General features: G+C 54.0%; 1 protein-coding gene across 1 annotated transcript in view; it reads left to right on the top strand.

Annotated features, from left to right (window-relative positions):
* Positions 1–12,667, top strand: part of WDR86 (WD repeat domain 86) — a 26,086-nt gene extending 13,419 nt beyond the window's left edge. Inside the window, exons 3-8 of the mRNA XM_014466370.2 lie at positions 86–244; positions 4,163–4,304; positions 7,977–8,397; positions 9,034–9,169; positions 11,994–12,097; positions 12,390–12,667. Of these exons, the coding sequence (XP_014321856.2) occupies positions 86–244; positions 4,163–4,304; positions 7,977–8,397; positions 9,034–9,169; positions 11,994–12,097; positions 12,390–12,560 (1,133 nt within the window). The 3' untranslated portion in view covers positions 12,561–12,667. The remainder of the gene's footprint in view (positions 1–85; positions 245–4,162; positions 4,305–7,976; positions 8,398–9,033; positions 9,170–11,993; positions 12,098–12,389) is intronic.
* The last annotated feature ends 4,469 nt before the right edge of the window (positions 12,668–17,136 follow it).

A 17,136-nucleotide genomic window follows, 5' to 3' on the forward strand; every position in this document is an offset into this window, starting at 1 on the left:
CCCGGGAGACTAAGCGCCGAGAGCGCGGACGCCAGGCCGCCCCTGCTAGCGGGCAGCGCTCCTCACCCCGCCGGCCGCGGGATAGGGGGCGGCGGATCGGCCCTGAGGGTCTGCGCCGAGCACCGCGGGGGCATCAACTGGCTCAGCCTGAGCCCCGACGGGCAGCGCCTGCTGACGGGCAGCGAGGACGGCACGGCCCGGCTCTGGAGCACCGCGGACGGCCAGTTCTGCGCCCTCCTGCGAGGTAGACGCGCGCGCCTTCCGCTCCTCCGGGTCTGTCCTTCCCATCCTCTCGCCGGCTCAGACCTCGGCTCTTCCACCCACAGACCCTCCCCAAAGCCCGGCCCCACCCATCGCGGGCCCACAACCCGGCCAGCTGAGGACAAGCGGGGTGGATGCTGGGGAGGGGGGGGGGTGGGCGAGGAGTCGGCTGCAGTGGGGTCAGTGGCCCGAGGGGCGCCCTTTGCGGGGCTGTCACTTGTCAACCCGGAGCGTGAAATGTTCCCTTTACAACAGTTAACACAAAGGAATGGCCCCCCCCCCCCCAGGTGAGCAGCGCCTTCTCTGGCCTCTCACTGGCCAGGGCACCTCTGGCTGGACATCTTCTCCCTCCGGCCGTTGGGCAGCCTCGGGGCCTGCAAGTGCCCTGGCTCCGCGCACTGAGCTGCAGTCCTCGCCCGCTGTCCCCCCCGCCCCCCCCTCCCCGCGCAGACAGGGAAACCGAGGCGCGAGTTAAGGAGCAGCGGTGAAGACAGAGTTGAAATTTGATCACCCCGCCCTGCTCTCTGCTGCCTCGCTTTATCTGCAATTCAGCTTATTTGAAAACTGGATGACATAGCAGGGACTTTATAAAAGTTTTACAAATACATGTGGGTTTATATTTGTGTACTTACTCACTGGAAGTGGATATATTTCTTACCTGGGTCCCTGTCACCTCATCTCAGGTCTTGGGCCGGGGCTCCCAGCTCTCTGAACCCTGTGTGTGTGTGTGTGTGTGTGTGTGTGTGTGTGTGTGTGTTGGGGGGCGGGGTACCTATACAGGGGTGGAGAAGCTGCAGAGAGCAGGCTGGAGAAGAGGTTTCTGGAGGGACAGACAGAAGATCCGCAGGGATAGCACAGGGCAAGGGGGCACCACTTCATGCCCTCTCCAGCCCATCTGGACCCAGCGCTGCGTCCATCCTGGGCTCCATGTACAGGAGGGGCACTTTGACTTTGAACTCAGCCAGTCTAAGGGTGTAAGGACAGGGGGGGCGGGAGGGCCCAGGACCTTGGCAGGAACCCCTGAGCCTCAGCATGTTCTTTTGAACATAATAACTGCGTCTTATCTGCACTCTTCATCCCTTCGAAAATATTTTTAGTTTGGCTTTTTTGCTTATTCTGCATAATTCCAACAGCTCGATGCCAAGGCGCTGTGGTCCCTGGAGACAGAATGGGCCATCCCTCCTCCATGCCCTCTCTCCCCCTTGCTCTCCCTCATCCTTCCCCAGGATGGGGTGAGGCCTTGCTCCCCTGGTGGCCCTAAAGGCCTTGGGGGCAGTTGAGCCCTGTCTCTGGTCTATAGGTCAGGGTCAGGGGTCAGGGACGCACTCTGCAGCCTGCGGGGCCCCTCTGCCGGGGAGGCTTTGAGCCAGGACTCAGCCGGCTTGTGTTTTCAAATTCACGGTGGGTGCTTGGCTCACAGAGGAAGGGGCTTGTCCACTGGGGAGCCTTGACCACGGCAGGGAGCCTCAGCCAGCCCAGGGCTGTCCCCAGAAGACAGAGGGTCAGTCTGGCCCCGCTTAAGAAATGAGGGTGTTTGGTTTTTTCAAAATATTTTTTAATTGATTTCAGAGGGGGAGGGAGAGAGAGAAACATCAATGATGAAAGAGAATCACTGATCCGCTGCCTTCTGTGCCCTGACCAGGAATCGAACCATGACCTCCTGGTTCATAGGTCAATGTTCAACCACTGAGCCACACCAGCCAGGCGAGATGAGGTTTTTTTACATTGAAAAACTTCTTTTCATTATCACCTCTTAAGTTTTTGTTTGTGTGTTATGTTTTTATTGATACATAATCAGTGTTTATATTCTTTTTTTCCTTTTTAATTCTGTGTGTCATAAAAGCAGTCCTGAAGCATCCCTGGTTTCAGGTGTCCCGGGGCACTAACATTTCTCAGTGTTTTTCTTGCCCTAATTGACTTGGCCTTCCTGTGAGATGGAAGGAAGCAGATTGAATGGGGATGACGCCCCCCCACCCCCCGCCCCCCAGGTAGCCTGTCTGGGCCGCCTGCCTTCGTTAGTCTGCACTGGGTTAGGCCTGCGTTTGTCCGCACTCGGTTGGTGGAGGACTGCTGGGCGGTTGGTGGAGGACTGCTGGGCGTGAGTGAGCCTGTGTGTGGCCAGCTCGGTGGCACCTCCCTGCCTTCAGGGCACCCGGCTGCCCTCCCCTCACAGTGCTGAGCCCTCCAACGGACAGCTCTGGTCTCAGGGAAGGTTTGTTGATAATCTTAACCTATTTTATAAACTCTTTGGGTTTGGCCAAAAGCAGGGCTGTGTTTTGCCAAACAAACTTTGCCCTCGACTTTTAAACTGACATGTTTTTAAGGGAAACATAATCTGCAGTTTCTTCAAGTGTTTATTTAAATCGCACAAACGTTGTTTTCCTAAAGGCCTGATCTAGGCTATTCAAGAAGACTGAGAAATCTTTCTTTTTTAAAAAAATTGATTTTAGAGAGACAGAAAGAAGGGGGGGGGAGAGAGAGAAACATTGATTTGTTGTTCCACTTATTTATGCATTCATTGGTTGATTCTTTTTTTTTTTAATCTTCACCCGAGGATATGTTTATTAATTTTTTGGGGGGTGGGGGGCGGAGAAACATCAATGTGAGAAACATCGATTGGTTATCTTTCCACCAAGGTTCGAACCTGCAACCTGAGCTACCCAGCCAGGGCTCTGCCTCCATATATATATATTTTTTTAACATATTTTATTGATTTTTTTTACAGAGAGGAAGGGAGAGGGATAGAGAGCCAGAAACATCGATGAGAGAGAAACATCAATCAGCTGCCTCCTGCACACCTCCTACTGGGAATGTGCCTGCAACCAAGGTACATGCCCTTGACTGGAATCGAACCTGGGACCCTTCAGTCTGCAGGCCGATGCTCCATCCACTGAGCCAAACCGGTCAGGCTGCCTCCTTTTTTTAAAAAAAAAAATCTTTTTTGTTAATCCTCATCTAAGGATTTTTTTTTCTTTTTTGTTAATCCTCAGATGAGGATATTTTTTCCAGTGATTTTTAGAGAGTGGAAGGGAGAGGAGAGGAGAAGGTGAGAGAGAGAGAGAGAGAGAGAGAGAGAGAGACAGACAGACAGACATTGATTGGTTGCCTCCCGCACGTGCCTGGCCGGGACCAGGAATCGAACCTGAAACCCAGTATGTGCCCTTTACTGGAATAGAACCTGTGACCCTTTGGTGTGCAGGCTAACACTCTAACCATTGAGCATACCAGTCAGGGTTCTGCCTCCTTCTTACGAGGACACCTGTGGTTGCATTTAGGGCCCATGCCGATAATCTCTCCAACTCAAGAGCCTTCACTTAATTACATCTGCTGATGTACCTTTTTCCAAGCAAAGTAACATTTCTAGGTTCCAGGAATTAGGACTCAATATTCTGCCTACCGTAGTGTTTCTCGCTGAGCGTGAAAGTAGCTAACGCCTAGCAGCTCAGTCTGCACAACAGCCCTGTGAGACAGGCGTTGCCCCTCCTCTGTGTCAGATGAGGAGATCAAGGCACAGGGAGGCGAGATGACTTGCCAGTGGTCAGTCAGCAGCAGCTCAGGGCGCTAGCCCAGCGTCGGGGCGTTGAAGGCCATGCCCCTGGCCTCTGTGCTTCCTGCCTCCGTAACACTGAGTTACAGAGTGTGTGGGATGACTGAGCAAATAGTTTGAAGACCGAAAGACGACGAAGAGGAGGGAACGGCAGGATTCGGGGGGCAGGGTGAGTGTCCCCTGAGTTGCTCCTGGCACCCCACAGACTCTCCCAGACTTAACTTTTCATCTTAAAGGGCTAGTCACTTCTGGACTGGTCTCAAACACCCCTGCCCCGCGCCGCCTCAGGCATTCTTCCTAGAGGAAAAGCAGAAGCTGGCATGCCCCCAGGCTCACCTCTCCCCTCGCCTACAGGACACGAGAGCTACGTGACCTTCTGCCAGCTGGAGAACGAGGCTGCCTTCACGTGCAGCGCCGACCGCACCATCAGGAAGTGGGATGTGCTGACCGGGCAGTGCCTGCAGGTGTTCCGAGGACACACGTCCATTGTGAACAGGTCAGCATGGCCGGGCCCGGGCTGACAGGCAGTGAGGACTCGGCCTCTCCTCTGACCTGGCTGGGCCCCAGGGGACAGAGGGTAGCCCTGAGGCCGCTGCCCTGGAGGAACGTGGCTTCTGCGGGGAAGCCGCCTGTGGGCACGCAGGTTGGTCACCGGGAGCGCAGAGCAATGGGAAGTTCAGGACAGAAGTGTCCCCAGGTGTGACAAGTGCCCACTGCCCAGGGCTGCAGGTGGGGGTTTGGGAGGCAGAGGTGGGGAACACATTGACTTGGCTGCATACTGCCCCCTGCTGGGCACAGGGAAAGGCATCTGGAGGCCACAACTCCTAGGGTGGAACAGATTCCAGAGGAAATGGCTTAATTGGTACCCGATGGTGGGCCAGGGACGTGGTGGAGCAGCCAATGGGGGTGGCTCTGAAGACGAAGCCAGGGTATTTTTAAACCTCTCCTTTCCATGTTGCACTTGAAACTGTTCTCCTCCCTCTACCCTCACCCCCCGCCTCGGTTAGAGTTTTCCCTTATTGGATTTGGGTCTGAGCTGAGCCATGAAATTCCTTTGCTGGTCAGATCAATTTAACATTATTTATGTAACTGCGGCCATCGCAGGCTCCTGAGGGACTGCCCGGATCAGCAGGAGTCTGGCCCCGCCCTCGGCCTTCCCGATGCCTTACTGACAGGAGGCCACCTGCCTGGGCGGTAAATAAGGAGAGACCCAGTGCAGGCAGTGGTTTGAGCGGACAGAGGCGGGCGGGGCTGGGCTGGCGGACTAGGATATTCCCAGCCAGGAGGGACGCTGCCAGCACGGGTCGGGTGGGACCTGACTTGTTAATGGTCAAGTGCCCAGCAATGGCCAGACTGACCATTAACTGACCAAGTACCAGCGGCCTGCAGTCGGAATGGTGCACCCACAGGGCAGGAGCTCAACAATACCCCTAAGTAGAAAGACAGTAAAGAACTGTGTTGGCACACCACACACACATGTACACATGTTCACACACACACACAGGATGGTTCAGAGTGGGGAAGGCAGGCCCCGTCCCCCGCCCACCTTCCAGCAGCCCAACTTTTGTCCCCTACCGTTAGCTGGAGCAGGCAAGGCCGGAGACCTGGGAGGCCAGGGCCAAGCAGACAAGTGGACAAGTGGTAGCAAAGGGGTAGAATTAGGGCTCGGGACTCACAGCTCCGCTGGCCTCTCCCAGCGCTCTTGCTTCTTCCTCCCTCCCTTCCTCCCCCCTCCCTCCTTTCCTCCCTCGCTCCCTCCCTTCCATCCTTTCTCGCTCTTTTATGTATTTTTTTAAACATATTTTTATTGATTTTGGAGAAGAAGGGCGAGAGAGAGACACTGGGGATCGAGCCCACAACCTGGGTATGTGTGTTCTGACCGGGAATCGAACTGTGACCTTCTAGTTCATAGATTGACGCTCAACCACTGAGCCATGCTGGCTGGGCTCTTTCTTTCTTTTGAGAGAGAGAGGTGTGGGGAGAGAGAAACATCAGTTTGTTCTGCACTCATTTATGCATTCATTGGTTGGTTCTTGTATGTGCCCGACGGGATCAGACCCACAACCTGGGTGTATTGGGATGACACTAACTGAGCCACCCAGCCAGGTTCCAGCACTCTCTCTTGAGAACAATTTGTGACTGAGGAAAAGTATGGGAAAGGGGAGCCTCCTTTTGTGAGGCGTGAGTGGTTGGCAGTGCTGACAGGTGGGAGAAGCCACCCCTCAGGTGACCAGCTTGCTCTCAGGTTGTACCTGGAAACTATCAGCTGCTTTTTATTGATTTCAGAGAGGAAGGGAGAGGGAGAGAGAGATAGAAACATCAATGATGAGAATCGTTGATCGGCTGCCTCCTGCACATCCCCTAGTGAGGGTTGAGCCCGCAACCTGGGCACGTGCCCTTGACCGGAATTGAACCTGGGACCCTTCAGTCCACAAGCCGACACTCTATTCACTGAGCCAAACCGGCCAGTGCACACACTACTTTTGAGCAGTAGATCTGGGAAGACATTTGCATTAATAACTGTGTTTGCAAATGTGTGACACCGCTGAGGTGAGGACGTGGAATTCACTTCCTCCCGTGTTTTCAGAGCTGGGCCAGGTGTGTGAGCTTCTGGGAGTGCCCACCAGGCCTGGCGTCTCTGCTCTCTCATGCCAGGCCACACCCGGCAGCCTGCAGGCCCCCAGAACATCACCCATGGTGCTATGTGACAGCAGTCCTCACTTTCCTTTAGAAATACACACGTCGTGGAAACCACATCTACCAGGGCAGGAGCTGTTTCAGTGAGTCTGTTTCCTTAGTTACCTGCAGGAGGTGAGAACCTTGCAGGATGTGGGGCCTGGGTGCGGTGCAGGCAGGTCTGTTCTCTCGCGTGGTCCATCTCTCCTCCCGCCGCGCCAGCCTCCAGGACAGAGGGAGCGCACGGTGTCTCTAACCTGACCCCTCTGTCCCCACACCGAGGACGCGGCCTTATTCCAGCCTCAGCCTTGGCCTCTGCCCTTTGTGGTCTGTGCTCCTGGGGGCTCAGCCTCCTCAACACAGGCCCTTTGAAGTCACAGCCAATGTTCTATACTAAAGACAAATGTGTATTTTTCTGGGAAGACGGCCTTAGCATTTATCGAAAGGAGAAAAAGATTCACGAGTTTTTACTGTTGAGTGGCCTTTCTTCCTGCATTGGGGGCGGGGGGAGGTGGCCAGACCCTCCTGCTCCTCTCACCCAGGATTCCCTGGGGCCCTTGGCTGGAGTGTTGTCAGCAGACGTCGGCCCAAATGACATTCGGCTGTGCGAGCTGACAGCAGATGCCATGCCCACTCCCACCCCCACCCCACCGAGACTTGTCTGATTCTGTCTCCCGTGGCCCTGACTACAGAAGTCACTCGTGGGCTGATCTGGCACTGGCGCTGTGAGAGTGACACAGAGGCCTTTCAGAAAACACGCATAACTCGCAGCTTCCCCAAGGCTCTACCGTCCCGATGCCCCGCCCAGCCGCTGAGTCTGACCTGTCCTTAGGGTGACCAGTGTGTCCCACTTTGCCCAGAACTTTCCTGGTTTTTAAACTGCAAGTCCCATGTTCCCAGCAGCCTTTCAGTTCGGGGCAAACCTGGAGGGTGGGCCTCCCCACGCCCGCTTCTGTAACTAACGGGAGCGGCTGCCGTGGTCCACGCGTTGGGAGGGATGGAAGCATCGGAGCCTTGGGTCCTGCTGCGGGGAAGGTCTGAGTGGACCACGGCTCAGCACGTGGTGGGGATTCTGGGCGGCGTCCTAGAGAAGGGGTCTTCAGCTGAACCCCGGGGGTGACTGGCCACTGGGTGGAGAGGGAGGGTCTCCCAGCCACAGTGCAGAGGCAGCCGGCCCCTGGCTCGGGCAGGTGTCCATGCAGGTGGTGGGATTATGATGGCAGTGACCAGGACGCCTTCAGTCTGGGCTTTGTTCTGTGGGTGGTGGCCTCTGCCTGGGCCCCTGCGACTTCAGGGGTGTTCTCCTGACCCCCTCACAGTCCCCCCTGAAGCAGGGGCCTGGGGTGCTCCAACCCAGGACTTTCTCTGGGAGCATTTCATGCTTCCCATTGCCTGGGCTCAGTGAACATGGAGGACACCTGCCAAAGGGACCCTGTGACAGCCTGCCGGGCAGCCCTGTGGGCCAACCCCTGGCCTTTCCCTCTGCCACCAGGATCCTGGTCACCAACGACCAGCTCTTCAGCAGCTCCTATGACCGGACAGCTCGCGCCTGGAGTGTGGACAAGGGGCAGGTGTCCCGGGAGTTCCGGGGCCACCGCAACTGCGTGCTGACTCTGGCCTACTCCGCCCCCTGGGACCTGCCCGGGGCTCCCTTCGAGGAGGAGGCTGTGGCCGGGGGGCTGCTGGTCACAGGCAGCACGGATGGCACGGCCAAGGTGTGGCAGGTGGCTAGTGGCTGCTGCCACCAGACGCTACGGGGCCACACGGGTGCCGTGCTGTGCCTTGTGCTGGACACGCCCAGCCACACGGCCTTCACGGGCAGCACGGACACCACCATCCGCGCCTGGGACATCCTGAGTGGGGAGCAGCTGCGGGTGTTCCGGGAGCACCAGGGCTCTGTCATCTGTCTGGAGGTGAGACCGCCGCCCCCTCTGTCTGTGCTGCCCTGCCCCAGTGTACAGTCGGCTGGGCCTTCGTGACAAAGTGCCACAGGTGGGGGTGGGGTGGGGGTGAAACAGCAGAGCTCGGTGTCTCACAGTTCTAGAGGCTGGAAGTCCAAGATCAAGGTGTCTGCAGGGCTGGTTTCTCCTGAGGCCTCTCCCTCCGGCCACACATGGCCTTCCCTCTGTGTCCACATTTCCTCTACCTGGAAGGACACCAGTCCTACTGGGTTAGGCAGGAATCACCCCATTGGCACCTGGCAGAAGTAGTCTCTCTGCCGGCGAATGTTGGGGGTCCTTGCTCGTACCAGTATGGTGCTGGCACGGTCCTTACCTTCCGTGAAGCCGCTGAGGAGCAGTCAGTGACTTGGCCAAGGGCGAGTAACAGTGAAGACCTGAGCCGGGTCTGCCTGCCTGCCCAGCCCCACGCTCCCCGGGAAGCGGGGAGGAGCAGGGAGGTCCTGGGTGCCGGAGCAGGCGGTCAGGTGGGACCCACAGACGGGCGTTTCTGGTTCGTGCACTTTCTCCACTGAGCCCAGCACATCCCCTCCCCTTCCACTCGAGAGGCTGGGAGGGCCTCTGAGCCGCAGTACCCACGTCCCTCCTCAGCTCGCGAACCAGCATGTGTACTCGGGCAGCGCCGACAGGACCGTCAAGTGCTGGCTGGCGGACACGGGGGAGTGTGTGCGCACGTTCCCAGCCCACAGACACAGCGTGAGCGCCCTCAAGTACCATGCGGGCACCTGTAAGTGACCCTCCCTGCACCACCCCACCTGCCCAGCCCACCTTGTTCTGCCTGCCCCGCCACTCCGCTCCCCCAAATCCTCCCTGCCCAGCACCTCTGTGCTTCTCTACTTGAGGACTAATGGGCAGCTGTCATTCAGGACGGGCAGCACCCAAGAGCTGTGGCCAGGCCACCTCCATCCACGTGTTCCTCCAGCGTTACTAACAAAGCAAGCCCAGGAAGGGGTGTGGGGACTCCCCTCACTTTACCCACAAGAACATGCAGCCACCTGGATGCTCAGAGGTCCTAGGGCAAGAGCACGTCTCAGGACACATTCTGATTCTCAGTGAGACAGCGGCACTGCCGCTCCAGCCAGCGTGAGGCCACGTGGGTTGGGCTTCACTTGGCATTTAGGTTTGATTACAGATAAGAGGAAACGCAGAGAGCAGTGGTTTAAATGAGATGGTGGTTTATTTTTCTCTCAGAAGTATTTTAGGGGCTCTCAGTTATCAGGCACCCAGATTCCTTGTCACTTTGCTTCACCACACATACTGTCTATCGTTAAGGGGCTGATGGTCCAAGATAGCGGCTGGAGCTCTCCTGTTTTGTGCAGGAAGAAGAGGGAAGGGCAAAAGGATGTGTCTCTAGCTGATAAGGCCCCTTTAAAACTCTTCCCTGGAAGGGCCACCCAAAGACTTTTCCCTGGATCTCAGACCACGGCCTGCAGGGGCGGCTGAAGAAGGAAACCTCTTCTCTGGGGACGTAGCTCCCAGGAGGAACCAGGATTGTTTTGTGAAGGAAGAAGGGCAAATGGCTTATTCCGTGGGCAGCAAGCTGTTTATCCCCCAGGCTCATAGTCACACAGCTGGGCTTTGCGGGCTCTGTCCAATTGGCTTGTGTGTTTACACCCCAGGCACCAGAGGCAGACACTGTTCCAGGGAAGCGAGCCCCAACCTCCTCACATCTGCGGGGCAGGGGGCTCCCAGGTTCCTGAGCATCTCTCCCAAAGTGATGCCCAGTGCTCTGTGCTGCCATCAGCCTCCCTTCCCCCCATGTGTGCGCGTGCCCCCCACACACACACAGGTGCGCGCGCGAACACACACACACACACAGCACTGAGCCTGCTTGTCATCTTCCTAGCACTGGAGTGAGGGAGCAGACTGGGGCGGAGGAAGAGTCAGTGGGAAACTCACACTGACTTCACAGCATACGTGACAGATGAAGACGGAATGTAAATCTGAAAATAGCGCCTGAGATGCCCCCGGGATTTAGGTGTCTGACACGGACAAATTATTTTTTTCTTCTTCCTATATCCAAACCTGTGTGATTGTGTCTCAGCTCCCAAGTCGGGACACTTAGAAAGACTCTAACTTAAAAAGACTGTCGCCTAGAGCACCTCCCCATGGCAGCAGCCGGGATGGAAGCTGCCACTGTATTGGAGCGCAGGGACCCTCCTTGTTGTTGCCAGTTGTGAAGGAACTTGGTCTTTCCAACAGGCTGTAGGATGATTAGACTTAATTCCTGACCCTGCTCCCACCCATGGGATACACAGCGACCAGGCTGGGTTGGTGGGGAAGGGACGGCAGGAGAGGAGCTGAAAAGCCCAGAAAGGAAACTGCCCATCCAGGGCCACCTTGACGGGTAGCTTTAGCAGAAAGGCTGGGACACAGGAAGTGGGTAAGAAAGGGAGCCCTGGGTTTGCTTGCTGTGACCTGCTCAGGCTGCAGGTGGGTGTAGCGGATGCTGTGGGTACCGTGTTCAGGGGGTGCTTCTTGCCCCAGCACCTAAGGTCCTCAGCCCGCATGTGTGTTCCTGTGAGGGGCGGGGCAGCAGAGAGCTGGGATTGACACCCACCAGAGAGGCCCTCAGCCAATGACTAATGAGAATTGCTGGATAGGTAGCCAGCATCCTTGCCCTCAGGTAGGACAACTCTGGCACGTGGTCTGCACCTTCTCCCAAGGGCTCATTAGTGCACCTGTATGGTGTCCATCAGTGTTTCTCTCCCACTTCCTGGAACGCCTGCCAGGTGAACTATTGGCACTAAACTCCTAGTGTTGGGGTGGGCTCCTGGGACACCCTGGGCTAGACCATACGTGAACCAGAGGGTCAGTGTTCTCAGCGAGGTTCCTGACCAGCAGAATCAGAATCACCTGGAATGGTTAGAAGTGCAGGTCCCCAGGCTCCACCCCAGGCCCCTAAATCAGAAACTCAGGGGCGCCCAGCAGTCTGTGCTTAAGCCCAGCAGGTGATTCTAATGACCCTGGGCTTTGAGAACTCTACTTAAAGTTCTAAGAAACCAGCTTATCCTTGCAAGAGCTTGGGGCAGGGCACGCTGCTGACCCCCAGGCCTGCGCCGGGAGGCGAAGTTCATTAGTGCGGGAGGAGCATCTCTGGCTGGTGCTCCCCCCGCCCCCCCCCCCCATGGGCACGGCAGGGAAGGGGAGGCTCTCGAGTTGCGCCTCAGAGCTGCGGGAACACGGGGCAGAGACCACCAGTTTCACCAATGGCTTCCACCAAACGCCTAAGAGGGAACCTGGGCCCAGGTGGTACTGGGAGGGATGGCAGCCCCTGGAGGGGCAGCGCAGGACGATGGGAGCCCAAGGAAGAAGGCCTCTCCCGGCCCCACGGTCCCCCTGACGCGGGGAGGTGGTCAGATAATGAAGGTGCTGCATCCTTCTGTTCAGGGGCTTCCGCTAGGCCCCACGGGAACCTATGACATCCTTGTGAGGCGGGCGGGCGGAGCCCCCAGAGGGTCCAGGTGATGGGGCCAGCCCTGCCCCCTGCCCCGCGCGTGCTGGAGGTGGAAGGGCTGTGGGCAGGTGCCCAGTGGCGCGTGTGTCCACAGTGTTCACGGGCAGCGGGGACGCCCGCGCGCGCGCCTTCGACGCCGAGTCCGGAGCGCTCCAGAGGGTGTTCCGCGGCCACGCCTTCATCATCAACTGCATCCAGGTAGGCGCCCGGCCCGCATCCCCGGGGGCGTGTCTACTACGCCCGCCTGCCTGGGCGGGGCGGGGCGGGAAGGAGCTGGCGCCCACAGGCGGGCCTCCCCAAGGCCGAGGTCCTCGGGCTGACAGGCCCATCCTCGGCTTCGGTAGCGGATGTGCAGGATGCCCGGGCCTGCAGTGGCTGCGGTCGAGCAGGGTCTGCGTGGTTGATCCGTAACTGCGGGACCGATGCGGGGACCTACTGGGGCGGGAGTGGCAGCCGGCTCCTCCCAGCGCCGCCCGCGTCCCGCCCGCAGGTGCACGGCCAGGTGCTGTACACCGCCTCCCACGACGGCGCGCTGCGCCTCTGGGACGTGCGCGGACTCCCCCGCGCGCCGCCGCCTCGCCCCGCCGCCCCGCAGCGCAGCCTCTCCCGCCTCTTCAGCAACAAGGTGGGCTGCGCCGCCGCGCCCTTGCAGCCGGCCTGAGCCCGCGGCACCCACCACCCACGGACCCACCCAGAGACCCACAGAGGGAGCGCGCCCGTGCCCCCCTGGTGTCCGGAGGGCACAAGGTGGCGGTTTTGCCTTTCCCTTGTGTTCGTGGACGTTTGAAGCTCTCCCTGTCCACTGCGAGCCGGCCCACAGGACTCTGTGCTCGCCTGCGGGGAGACCTACCCGCCGCCTTCAGCCCAGGCCCCCTGCACAGCGGCCTGCTCCGGACCCTCCATGGTCTCCAGTCCCCAGAAGCCTAGCCTTTCCTGCTGAGAGGAAACAGATGTTTCTTCAAAGAGCCCTGAGCCACAAATTATTTTTGCAAATTGTTTGTCCTGAGGACACTGGTCAAGAACCAAAATAAATGTCCTTCAAAGTGCGTTGGATTCTCTGACTGATGTGGCTCGGTTGGTTGGGCATCATCCATGCACCAAATGGTTGCTGGCTCAATTCCTGATCAGGGCACATGTCTGGGTTGAGGGCAGGATCCCTGGTAGGGGGTGTGTAAGAGGCAACATAGAATTTTTTAGAATATATCTTTATTGATTTCAAAGAGGGAGGGAGGGAGGGAGAGAAACATCAATGATGAGAGAGAATCACTGATTGGCTGCCTCCTGCACATCCCCTACTGGGAATCAAGCCCAACCAGAATCAAAACAGGGACCCTTCAGTCCGCAGGCCAATGCTCTATGCACTGAGCCAAACCAGCTTAGGGCAGTGTGAATGTTTCTCTTCCTTTCCCTTCCTCTCCCTAAAAGTCAACTTAAAAAAAAAATAGTGCTCTGGAATTGTTCTGTAAATTGAGTCTCAACTCCTGGGGCCTCATACACCTGCTCCTCCCAGTGGGTGAAATGTGGGGCGGTGGCTGTGGAAGAGTCAGGGAGCAAGGGACCAGCTCTTTAGTGGGGACCCACCAACCCTGCTTTGGAGCTCCAATTTCCGCATGAATCAGGGAGTGTCTCTTCTCAATCTGGGGCAGTAGCCCCCTGGCCATGCACAGGAGCCAGCTCTGTCCTCTGTGGTGAAGGTGGGACAGACATAGGAGCAGCTGTAGCAGTACTAGCCAAGAGGTGCTTCATGGGAAGTGGGGCTCAGACTCTGGAGAGGCTGGGAGGGGAGCCGCCCCCAGCAGCCCCTCTCATCAGCAGAAGCTGGTACAGCTTTCTACATCCACATTGCCCTGTGTGCCAGGCCCTGGCTGGCCCCTGGTGCAGGAAGACAAGAAGGTGCAGGAAGAGAAACAACATTTGACACTGTCCTGCACCAGAGATTGAGAGGTGTAGCCGATCTACCTAATACATAGTCACAAACCCAAACAGGCAGCCAAAATGGGGAGACAAAAAACAACAACAAAAAACCCTCCCAAATGAAAGAACAAGATAATTCTCCAGAAGAAGAGATAAATGAAATGGAGATAAGAGCTCTCTGCCACTTGGCTTGCCGTTGCGTCGGTGAGTGTGGTCAGGGAGCTGAGATAGCTTGAATAAAGACTCTTATGCTTTTGCATTGGACACGGCTGGCTCCCTGGTGTGGTTTCTTGGGGATCCTGAAATCTGGGCATAACATTTGGGGGCTCGTCCGGGATCCCCAAGACCCTCGAGGGACCCCCGATCCGGAGAGTCTGACTGACCGCAGGATGCCCACTTTCACCATTCCTGTTCAACATAGTACTGGAAGTGCTATCCATAATAATCAGACAAGAAGAAGAAAGAAAAGGCATCCAAATTGGAAAAGAAGAAGTAAAATTGTCATTCACAGATGACATATTGTACTTAGAAAACCCTAAAGGCTCCATCAAAAACTACTATACTTAATAAATGCATTTGTCAATGTAGCAGGATAGAAAATACCCAGAAATCTATGGCTTTTTTATACATCAATAATAAATTCACAAAAAGAGAAAACAAAAACAAACATTCAACCCCCCCCCAAAAAAACAATCCTATTTACCATTGCAATAAAAAAATTAAGATACCTAGGAATAAATTTAACCAAGGAGGTAAAGGACCTGTACTCAGAAAATTACAGGACACTGAAAAAAGAGATAGAGAAAGACATAAACAAATGGAAGACTATACCATGTTCATGAATTGGTAGAATCAACATCATTAAAATGTCCATACTACCCAAAGCAATCTATAGATTCAATGAAATCCCCATTAACATACCAATGGCATACTTGAAAGACCTAGAACAAACTCTCCAAAAATTCATCTGGAATAAAAAAAGACCCCAAATAGCTGCAGCAATCCTGAGAAAGAAGAAAAAAGTTGGAGGGATCACAATACCAGATATCAAGCTATATTACAAAGCCACTGTTCTCAAAATTTCCTGGTGCTGGCACAAGAACAGACATTAGACCAATGGAACAGAACAGAGAACCTAGAGATTGACCCAAGCCAGTATGCTCAATTAATATTTGACAAAGGAGGCAAGACCATGCAATGGAGTCAAGACAGCTTCAATAAATGGTGCTGGGAAATTTGGTTAGATACATGCAAAAAAATGAAACTAGATCACCAACTTACACCATACACAAAAATACTCTCAAAATGGATAAAGGACTTAAACATAAGATGGAAACCATAAAAATCCTAGAAGAATCCATAGGCAGCAAAATAGTAGACAAGTGTTGTAGCAATTTCTTTACCGATACAGCTCCTAAGGCAATGAAAACTAAGGAGAAAATAAACAAACAGAACTACATCAAAATAAAAAGCTGCTGCACAGCAAAAGAAACCATCAACAAAACAACAAGAAAGCCCACTGCATGGGAGAACATATTTGCCAATGTTATCTCTGATAAGGATTTAATCTTCAAAATTTATAGGGAACTCATACAACTTAACAAAAGGAAGATAAACAATCCAATAAAAAATGGGCAAACAACCTAAATAGACACTTTTCAAAAGAAGACATACAGAATGCCAACAGACATATGAAAACATGCTCAAAGTCACTAATCACCTGAGAGATGCAAATCAAAACAACAATGAGGTACCATCTCACACCTGTCAGAATGGCTATCATCAACAAATCAACAAATGACAAGTGCTGGCGAGGATGTGGAAAAAAAGGAACCCTCGTGCACTGCTGGTGGAAATGCAGAGTGGCACAGCCACTGTGGAAAACAGTATGTCATTTCCTCAAAAAATTAAAAATGGAACTCCCATTTGACCCAGTAATCCCATTGCTAGGAATATATCCCAAGAAAACAGAAACACCAGTCAGAAAGGATATATGCATCCCTACGTTCATAGCAGCACAATTTACAATAGCTAAGATTTGGAAACAGCCTAAGTGCCTATTAGCAGATGAGTGGATTAGAAAACTGTGGTACATCTACACAATGGAATACTATGCTGCTGTAAAAAGAAGGAATTCTTATCATTTGCAACAGCATGCATACAACTGGAGAGCATTATGCTAAGAGAAATAAGCTAGTTAGAGAAAGACAAATATCACATGATCTCACTCATTTGTGGAGTATAATGAACAATATAAACTGATTAACAAAAATAGAGCCAGAGTCATAGAAGTATCGAACAGACTGTCCAACCTATGAGGGAAGGCTGGGGGTGAGGGGATAAGAGATCAACCAAAGGACTTGAATACATGCATATCAGCATAACCAATGGACACAGATGGCATGTGCTGGGGTTTGGGGGCGATCAGGGAGAGGTCAATGGGGGGGAAAGGAGACTTATGTAATACTTTCAACAATAAAGAATTTAAATTAAATATCTATCTATATCTATCTATCTATCTATCTATATTTATTTAAAAAAATAAAAAAATAAGTTTGTCAAAAAAAAAAGAAAGAAATGGAGATAAGAAATTTATCTGATACAGAGTTTAGAATAATGATAGTAAAGATGCTCAACAGCATGAGAAAAGTTATAGTAACTATGAAAAAAGAACAGTTGGAAATAAAGAATGACACAGCACTAATAAAGAACACATTGGAAAGAAAACAGCAGATTAGGGGAAACTGAGGATCAAATCAGTGAATTAGAACAGCGGTCACCAACAGGTGGCCCGTGGACCACTGATGGTCTGTGAGGTCCAAAAGGTAGGCGACCGCTAAATTAGAAGAAAGGGTAGAAAAAATCACTCAATCGGAGAACCAAAAGAAAAGACAATTAAAAAAACAGAAGGACAGCTTAAGGAAGCTGTGGGACAACATGAAACATTACATTTGCATATATGTGCCAGAAGGGGAAGAAAGGAAGCAAAGGATAGAGAACAAGTGTGAAGAAATTACGGCAGAGCCCTGGCCGGGTTGGCTCAGTGGATTGAGCGTCGGCCTGCTGACGGAAGGATCCTGGGTTCGATTCTGGTCAAGGGTACATGCCCGGGTTGCAGGCTCAATCCCCGGTAGGGGGCGTGCAGGAGGCAGCCAATCAATGATTCTCTCTCATCATTGATGTTTCTCTCTCCCTTTCCCTTCCTCTCTGAAATCAATAAAAATATATTTAAGAAAAAAAGAGGAAAAAGAAATCATGTCAGAAAACTTCCCTAACCTGGTGAAGGAAAAAGTCACACAAGTTCAGGAGACAAATAGAATCCC

The sequence above is a fragment of the Myotis lucifugus genome, unplaced genomic scaffold, assembly GCF_000147115.1.
Source record: "Myotis lucifugus unplaced genomic scaffold, Myoluc2.0 scaffold_336, whole genome shotgun sequence".
NCBI classification, from domain to species: Eukaryota; Metazoa; Chordata; class Mammalia; order Chiroptera; family Vespertilionidae; genus Myotis; species Myotis lucifugus.